Source organism: Pseudomyrmex gracilis, unplaced genomic scaffold, assembly GCF_002006095.1.
Source record: "Pseudomyrmex gracilis isolate BER0280 unplaced genomic scaffold, ASM200609v1 scaffold_286, whole genome shotgun sequence".
In the NCBI taxonomy this organism is placed as follows: Eukaryota; Metazoa; Arthropoda; class Insecta; order Hymenoptera; family Formicidae; genus Pseudomyrmex; species Pseudomyrmex gracilis.
This window is the reverse complement of record NW_018020870.1, coordinates 145,875-155,481: the sequence shown is the minus strand read 5'-3', so window position 1 is coordinate 155,481 and position 9,607 is coordinate 145,875. Positions and strand designations below refer to the sequence as shown.

Below are 9,607 nucleotides of genomic sequence, written 5' to 3'. Positions count from 1 at the left end.
AAACATGTCTATTGATTTTCAGTTAAATCTCATTCAGATTATTGTGCGTATTATATAGACAGTTTTAGATGTGAAAATAAAATGTTACGAATGTAGACAGCTAGTCAGAAACACATATAGCATTATAAAATTTGTCTATTTGTGAGGACAATGACTTATTAAGATCATCGAGAAATCATGTAGGGAAGACCGGGGCTAGTTGCCTATAGGGATAGGTAGACTAATTGTTAATAACATTGCACCTATATGTGCTTTGTCGCGGAAAAATTTATTGTAGAAACAAGTCACATTTACTATGCTATTCACTTGTTTTCTACGCCGTGATCGCACGTTACTTCAGAATTATCAGCGTTTATCGAAAAATTAGCTGCGTAAGTAAATATTTTTTCTTGAAGATTTTATGTTCTCATGCTGTATATAGTTACGGTAGGAGAAATGTTAAAGAAATATATTAAAGTTTGTTTATTAAATAAACTATTGAAGCAATAATTTTTGTATATATAATTAATATATAATTAATTAAAGGTTAAGATAGAGCATTGAAGAGAAAATGATCGTTCGAGGCTAGTTGGCTAATAACGTCTGGGGTTATATGACTAGCTAATCAACCAACTCCAGTAATATCAGTTTTTACTCAATTTTCGTTATACTGAAGAATGATTAAATAATAACTTGTTTTATAGAATAATGATAACATATAAAAGAAAATCAGAAAGAGATTTAACTTCAAAGGAGATTAAAACTTAAAACTTAAAATTTAAAAATTAAAAATTAAAAATTTTTAACTGTTATTTTGTTGCAAAAGCAATTTTCATGTTTTGTTTAAATTTGATAAATATGTAATCATTATAATTTGTGTTGAGAAATCAATTAGTTTATTATTAAAATATGAAAAAAAGATAAATAATATTTTATAATAAAACAATTTCTTTGACATTGTGTTATTATATTAAACCACTAAGTTGTTAGTAACATTTTCTTAACTTCTTATACTTTAGTCAACTTATCCCATACTGTAAGTCTACCAACTTCGACTATGGGGCTAGTTGACTAACATGAAAGGTGTTCAAAAAATATTGAAGTATTTTAGTAGTAACATTGAGTCTCTCTACCTTTACTATTTCATCACATAGTCAAATATGTCTTACAAGATATACTAACCATTACAATGATATTTCGCATATAATTTATTAAAAATTAAATACTGAAAAATTGGCCTACTAGCTCCGGTCTCTCCTATACATAGAAGAGATTTTTATTACCACGTCGTTTACAAAAAAAATAGCAATCAAGTTTTTCTCATAAACTACTACTTTTTATACATGTAAATTTATAAATTATAAGTTCGAAATTTTTCATGTATAATGATAGCCACAAGTGTATTTTATAAGATAAAACCAATATTTGTTTAAATTTATTAAGAAGTCATTTATGTAAATTTTCCAGTATTGAATATCTACTATATTTAATTGGTTGTATAAAGCTTGACAATTAAACTGTTACAATACATTAATTGTTTTCTAAAAGAAATATAGTTTAGTCGGCTTTCACTCAACTGCTTGCAAGGAGCATGTCATATCAGTATAAAAGCTGGCTTAGATACATAAAATAATAATTAAAATGCTTTTTGCAGTTTTCAAAAAAGTTCGAAAAATATTTCTAGTTTTCCATTGCTTATATTGTATTAAATCTTTAATTTTGTAAAAACGAGATATTCTTAAATTCCAGTATCTTTAAAATTCAGCAGCGTAATAATTATTATGCATAGTAATTTTAAAATTAATAAAATATACGACGACCACTTGTTGAATAAATTTTTAAAATTTACGTGTAAAAATAATATAGACACTATTAAAGGCTGCCAGAAAGCTAAGTACAGCTTGTATGAGCTTGATTTTAGTAATTAGTTTTGATATATCTAATATTCTATTAAAATACTGCAAATTGATCAACACAAGAACTGAAATAAGTAAACCTTGTTGTAATATCAATTATGAATGTCATATCGCGGCATAATTGACATAGAATCTTTTATTTATTATTCTATTGTTATTGATTTTATTAATAGTATGTATTAAAAGTTAAAGATGGCTCTCTCTCTCTCTCTCTCTCTCTCTCTCTCTCTTCGCGTAATATTTTTAGAATAGACAGTTGAAATCAATAAATCTGCAACTAATGCAATATTTATTGCGTTCGTTTTTGTAAATCAAATTGCTTTTTTATCTTGGAAATTTCTATGTTCGATCAGTGCAATTAATCGATTAGCTTTATTTGCGTTCAGGTTTGCGTCACCTCTGACATCTCAACGATTTGCAATGCTGAATGCAGCTATTAGTAGAGCGCATTTACGTTTTGATTTTTGTTGTGTTTTGTTAATTAACAAAACATAATATAAGTAAAAGTTAATTGAACAACATAAGTACTATTTTATTTAAGTGAAACTTTATAAAAACTTATTTATTTTTTAATTGTTACTCACCTATAATTGATAACAATTGTTAATTACCTATAATTGACAACAAAAATTGAAACATATAAATGCGTCTTAAATTATCATGCTAGTTTAACCCAGAATGTTTTTTACACTTCAGCGTCGGAAAAGTGAAGCTCACGTCACAGCAATTCTTTTTACAAATCCGAAATCCATACTTAACTTTTAGTCCTTTCGAGACATAATCTGCACAATAGAAAGTGTTTATGTCTTATACATTGGTAGTACGAAGCTATTGAAACATGATGGGGTGTACGAACACCCCAGATAACTGCTTGTGTAACTATATAAGTTCGAATATGGTAAGAGTATAAAGTACAAGTTTGAAATAATAATATGAGTTGAAAATAACATAAGATGACGTTATGAATACTTATATTAAAATAAATAAATAAATAATAATACATAGATATAACAATTAATATAAAATAATAAAACTAACTAGTGAAGAAAAACAGATATGTAAAGATTTAGAAAATAACAAATAAGAAAAACAACTTTTAACCTGCAGAGCGACACAGAATTGTTAGATAATAGTTATTTACCACTCATCGATAATTCAGACGTTTAATCGAAATGTTGTATGTGTTCCTACTCAGATATGAGTGTTTTTCAGTCCCGTCTCGACCACGTTAGTGAAAAGTCACAGTTACTTATGTGTTTGACTAAACATCAATTTTATTTATTTGACATCTTATTTATATTGACATCTACAACTTGTTTGGACATGTGCTAAGTGACTGTGATTTTAGGACATTTTTATTTCCATCTTGTTAAACGATTTTGTATGTATAATAGAATTGACAACGTCAACACATTTAACTTATCAAATATTTATGTTATCTGTTTACTTTTGTATCCCATGTATTTTAGAATTACATTGATAAGGACCAAATCTCCGGTCGAAACGTCTGTACACTGTTATATTCAATAAAATTTTCAACACACAAACAACAGTGTTTGTGCTTCCAGTGGTCTTGTTACATCACTATGTTTATCTTGGATATTTGGAGCCTTCATTACCTTTTGCTGATAAATAATAAATTGTTTTAAATTTTATACAAAACATAAACTTTTGAGGATGAATCACTTACTGTGTAAGAAACATATGCAATATACATTTGTTCAACCTGTATAGAAGAGGATTCTAGCAAATAAATTATTCGCTAAACTCTAGTAGGAGCTAACACCTATGCAGCTGTCTATAAATTAAAAAATATTTAAAAATTTTGAAAATTATTTTTGGTTTGTTACTTTTTACTGTATAAAGTTTATATAAAATTGTTTCTCTTATAATATATATATATAAAGATTACTATATTTTATTCCTATATTGTTTTATTACTATATTGTTTATTTTTATTTAAAACTACTTTATGTAATGTATTTTTATATAACATAATAAACAAATATAATAACACTTAACCACTATTATTACTATTATAAATATGATAAAAATAAACTACTTTTAATACTTTTAGAACAACAAATATAAAATACATGAATTTATATGTGATAGCGATTTAGCCTTATTTTAAGTTGCTATAAAATAAATATTAATATATTTCGTAGTTTAAAATAAATATTACATAATATTTTTGATTTTTTTTATAATGAATAGTTTTTACAAACTTTTAAATACAATTTTATTTAAAAATCCGCAATATAAAAGCATTTTATTAACTGATATTTTTATATTTTAGAAAATCTGTCATAATAAGCTTCTTAATGTCTTTTTTTGTTTGTTTTTTATTTTCTTAATTTTGTTTACTTTTTTCAGAAACTATTAATTAAATCTATATCCATAATGTCCTTACTTCTTAATAAATTATAGAACAATCAATAATTTACAATATGTGATAAATAACAATGACTTTTAATTGGGATGTAAAAAACATCCCAGTTGACCGTTTACGCAAAAAATAGGGTAATTATTTTCGGGTTAAGTAAGTAACTTATCTCAAAAGATTCCTGTTTTTTATGATACAAAGTGTCAAGAACTTAATCTAACCTAATCTAATCTAACTTAATTTAACTTAAAATAGTATAACAACTTTTTTTCTTAACATTCTAAGATCAAAAGTTTATGTAACATGTAGATCATATCTTTGCTTAGTTTGTAATAAACATTTTAATGCAACATAGTTTTTTCAAAAATGCTTATTTATAAAAATGTTACGATATATTGTGTCAAAAGATTTAGAGTACTATCTATTTAATATTATAAAAACTCGTATGTGCAATTTCTTTAGCTTGCTCAATTATGTATATTTTAAGTTTAATAATTAATAATAAATAAATGTAATATAATAATAATAAGTTTTTTCTAAAAGTATCGCGCTTTTATTTTTATGGAACTTAATTTATCTTTGTTTGATATTAAACTAACTTTTGATATAAATTGTGTATTTTCATACTTTTCCAATTGATTTGGCATATAGTAACAAATAAAGAAAAATAAGCACAAAGAGTTTCAAAAATAAATACCAATTTCTTTTTAAAGAGTTAATTTATTTCTAACTACTATCTTACTCGTACGGACGCTTTCCAGCGCGGCAGATAATTAATGGGTCAAATACATGTGGTAAAATATGCAAGCTCGCGGCCGCGAAAAAAGGGACGACGTCAAACATATAGTCATATCCCGCGACCTGATTCCGAGAAGGTGATACAAGGACGCGTGTGACGTGACAGTTTTAATAATTGTTTTTATTGAGACGATGTTTCACGCGGTTTTGAGTATTTTTTTGGAAGAAAAACAATACTTAATTATTTCAAGCGCAATCTTTGCTGCGCTATTCTACAATATTATAATATTGATTGTTTGTGCAAGACAAACGGAATCCATTAATCAAATCTTATAAGCGCACGCACGCACAGATAAATACATGCACTTACTAAATCGAGTATGCTACAACGTAAGTATTATGTGAAGATAGAATAGCCAGTCTCTACTGACCTGGTTCTCTGAGTTAAGCAGTTTCAGTTGCTCATTGATGAGACTATATTTGGTGCTTTCCTCTTTGCGCAGCGCCCGTTCTTTCTTTAGCTCTGGACTCCAAAAGGTCTTAATACTATGCATCGAGCTGCCCAACTTCTGATTCGTCAGTTCGAGCTCCTTCTTCAAGTTGCCGAGTTCACGTTGCAGATCATTGTTCTGATGCTGTAGCTCGCCGATGTAGCCACCGCTGTCGCGCAGCATGTGCGGATTTGGGCTCTGCCGCGCTGATCTCGAACCGTACAGCTCGTCTTCCAAATAGAGACCACGATCGCGGCTACGTTCGCGGCTCGGTTCGCGTATTGGCACAAATTCCCGATCATGATCCAAAACGCCGGCAGAAGCACGGTCAAGACTGGTGTAACGCGCTACCATGCCCGCCGAGCTGGACATGGCGGGTCGCGAGGCGCTTCTGGATCGGTGATGTCCACCCCCACCGCCCCCAGTCGACATGCTTCTACCCCTCTCCTCAAGCATCACGGGACTGCCGAGGTCTTCGTCGCGAGAGTAGTACGGACTACCCAGCTGATGGTGATGGTAGCTGCCACCGCTACCGTAACCGAGATGTTCTGGCGAGTTATTGCCGCTGCGTGTTCCCCTTTGCTTGCGACCACCGAGAGGACTGCCACGACCACTTGCATAACTGCGTGACGGGCTACGGTCAACAGTCGGCAGTTCGCCCATGCGACGACCGCTGCGTGGCGAACGTGTACCACCACCAGGACCGACCACACCACTACTGCTTGAATAAGGGTCCCGTGACATTCTATAGAGAACCTGTACGCGAATTTGAACCTCCTTGTTATCTTATTTCTCCGATCTCTTCTTCTTGCTGTTTTTTTGTCTTTAGTCTCAGGATCTTAATCTTATCGGTGTTCTGTTTCAGTGTTTGCTACGTTCTTCTTCTTCAATCTTTTGATAGAATCTTTCACGATCGCTTTGTGCGAGTAGTAAAATGTATGTAAGTCTCTTAACGACTTGGCAGCAATTTGGTCAGTCCTTTTCGGCAGTGCAGTTTCTCATTTCTTTTTTTCAAAACTTCTAAAATTTTACGCTCTGTTTGTCACGCATGATGACCAAACGGTTCTTGATTCTTCTGATTCTCATTATCCTTATATTTTTTTACATTCATATCAGCTCAAATATCTGTGATTGTCTAGTGATTTAGTCAACAAGCGTTTCCTTGTCACAGCGAGTCGTTTGCTTCTTTTAAAGGGATTTTATTTAGATACCAGTCAGATAGGGAGGGAGATGTTGCTTCACACGCCGGAATCTCGACGCGTGTCTTCTCTCGAAATCGATCTTTGTTTCGTTTTTGACTTCGTGCTTCAGCATCCGACTATGGTCGACAATGATAACAGCGATGACAATAACAATATGGTGCTTCTGATCTCTTTTTGTACTTTGCGATTTACGCCGCCCAGATGCGGACACAGTGTGTTCTTTCAAGACGCGAGAGGATGTTTCTACTCTACGTGTGATGATGATTTCGCGAACGACTAGCATTGACAAAGACGTAAACGTCTATGTACTTTAATCACGTGACAGTTTTTTCTCTCTTTTTTTCCTTTTTCCCTCTCTCTTTTCTCTCTCTCTCTCTCTCTCTCTCTCTCTCTCTCTCTCTCTCTCTCTGTCTTTTTCTCTTTTTGCGTCACGTTGATCTTAGAAAAAACTGCCGATTCGGTCCCTTCTCTATCGGTCAATCGACTCCATCCTCGTCTCACGACGATGATTCTCTGCCCGATCGATCGTTTCTCCACCCACGCTACTGCGACCGCTTCCACCTCCTTCTCTTGAGTACAACTTCCGCGCTTCAGTGACTGGCGTACTACTACTAGCGGAATAGTACTACTACGCGCGTGGGTCACTTTGTAATCAGCGACGGTGTATGGAGAGGTCACGACTCTCGTCAGCTCGAGAATCGATCTTTGACCTACTTTCGGCGACGTAGCTCATCGAGCAAAGGTAGAAATCGAGAGAGAGAATGAGAAAAAGAGCAGTAGTCGATTGATTTTTGTTCTACTATCTTCCTGTTTTTTTTTTTTTTTTAAGTCAACATTATGCAACATACACAAAAACTCCGTACATGTGAAGGATCATTGTGTATTTTTCCTTGTTTCTTCTTCTAGTCCTTTTCTTTCTCGGCTTCCAGTCGCAACGCTCTAGATTTAAAACCGCCCTTTAGCAAGCAAGCCAAGTCGACAAATCGAACAGACTACCTTCCCTTCCTCGCGGATCCCGTTTCACCTTCTTCCGCCCTCGTGGTCGGTGCAGCACTGTATTCTGCGCCTGCGTTAGTACGTATGTCGTACACGCGCGTAACTTGTACGCTTCGCGTGCACTTGTCGGTGGCGCACCACACACACTCTCTTGCTCCGTCTCTCTCTCTTTCGTCTTCTATGAGATGTGCTGTTCCCGTTTTATGAAATCACCGCCCAAGATCTCTCTCTATTGATCTCATTTTCTTGTACATTCTTTCTTTTCTTCTTCGTTTTGATTCCGTCGTCTTGCCACTTACACCTCGCAAACGGTGACCGACGTTGCTTTCCGGTAAACGACGACAATGAAAAGATAAACAGCGAATCAACTGTCCGATCCACCGACTCACCAATTCACCGACTGACCGACCGACCGATCAATCAACCGATCAACCAACTAACTAACAAATCCCTACCGACCGCGCACTACACTGTCCACTCCGTCCACTATCGGAGCACAACTACTTTAGTGCACTGATGCCGCCACGGACACCGCTGCTGCTACCGCCACCCTTACGTTCAATCACCCTCTCTGTATCTTCTCCCTCTTTGCTCTTTTCCTCATTCTCCCCTCTTTCCGTCTTTCTCTTGCGTGTTTGCGCAGTCGAATACAGGCGAACTACCCCGCGCGCATACACACATTCGCGATTGCGTCAACTTCGTGTACATTTCCGACGGCTCCATATATGCGTTTGTGTTGCCGACTACTATCAAAAGTCGCGGTAAATGCAAGAAAGTGCTTTAGTACGATGCAAAACGAGTTTGTGCGCAGGGAGAATTCTAATGCTGGCTACAATCGAGTGAGAGGGGTTACCTTTGCTACCACCATTACTAACCATCACCTTTGGCTAATTCCGCCATCATTTGCGCCACCTTTCTGAAAAGATCTCACGAATCACGTCTATATCTTGCGAGTATGCTTCACGTACGTACATCATTACATCATATGTATTCGCACACAGACGAAGATAAAAGCAGTAGTAGCGCCACCATCGACGTTACCGTTATTGTGACTTTCACAATGCGCTTAATTTTTCCGTAACAGCATAAATTGTGTATCTTTTTTTCTCTGCACACATTTATTTATAATAATTGTCTCTGACTGTTCTAACAGTAAAACGATTTCTATATATTATAGTATTTCTATATATGATAGTTTCTACATATTTCTACACTTTGGATGCATAATTTTCATACGTGTAATAATTTTTCATCGTGGATCTATATGCAAGCAAGAACATATTTCTTTCTTCTTCTCTATTTCTCTCTCTCTCTCTCTCTCTCTCTCTCTCTCTCTCTCTCTCTCTCTCTCTCTCTCTCTCTGCCTCTTTCTCTTTCTCTCTTTTTCCCTCTCTCATTGATGTTCACAAGTGTATCATACTAAAATAATAAAAAAAGAAAACAATTGTTACTACTATTAGAAATTTTTGAAAACTAACATTCGCAAAACAGATAAAACTTTAGCATAGAATTAATATTTTAAAGAAAGATATTAAGCTTTACAAACATTTTTTGTCTCTTTAAGAAATCTTACAATAAACTTTGAGAAACTAAATTATAAAGATTGATTTTGATACTATTTTTCGATCACTCTTTTAATATCACTTTTCGTTATTACTATATTTTATTAAATCTTGTATATTTTTGTTTTTATTTATCTATTAACTATAAAAATAAGAAAATTATAAAATATGGTTTTATTATATTTGTTAAGTATATATATACCCTTACAAAAAAGAACTATTGCTGATTACATATAAATAAAGTCAGTAATATAAATATTACTGATAATCACACAAGAATATTATTAGGTATTACAGGAATCACTGAGAATATTACTGGCAATTACACAGAATGCCA

The 9,607-nt window shown here is 33.5% G+C and overlaps 1 protein-coding gene across 1 annotated transcript; it reads right to left on the bottom strand.

Annotated features, from left to right (window-relative positions):
* Nucleotides 1–5,402: 5,402 nt before the first annotated feature.
* On the bottom strand, nucleotides 5,403–8,221 carry LOC109859776 (ELKS/Rab6-interacting/CAST family member 1-like). Its single transcript, XM_020438327.1, has one exon. The coding sequence runs from the start codon at nucleotides 6,252–6,254 to the stop codon at nucleotides 5,403–5,405; it is 852 nt and encodes a 283-aa protein (XP_020293916.1). The 5' UTR covers nucleotides 6,255–8,221.
* Nucleotides 8,222–9,607: the final 1,386 nt, after the last annotated feature.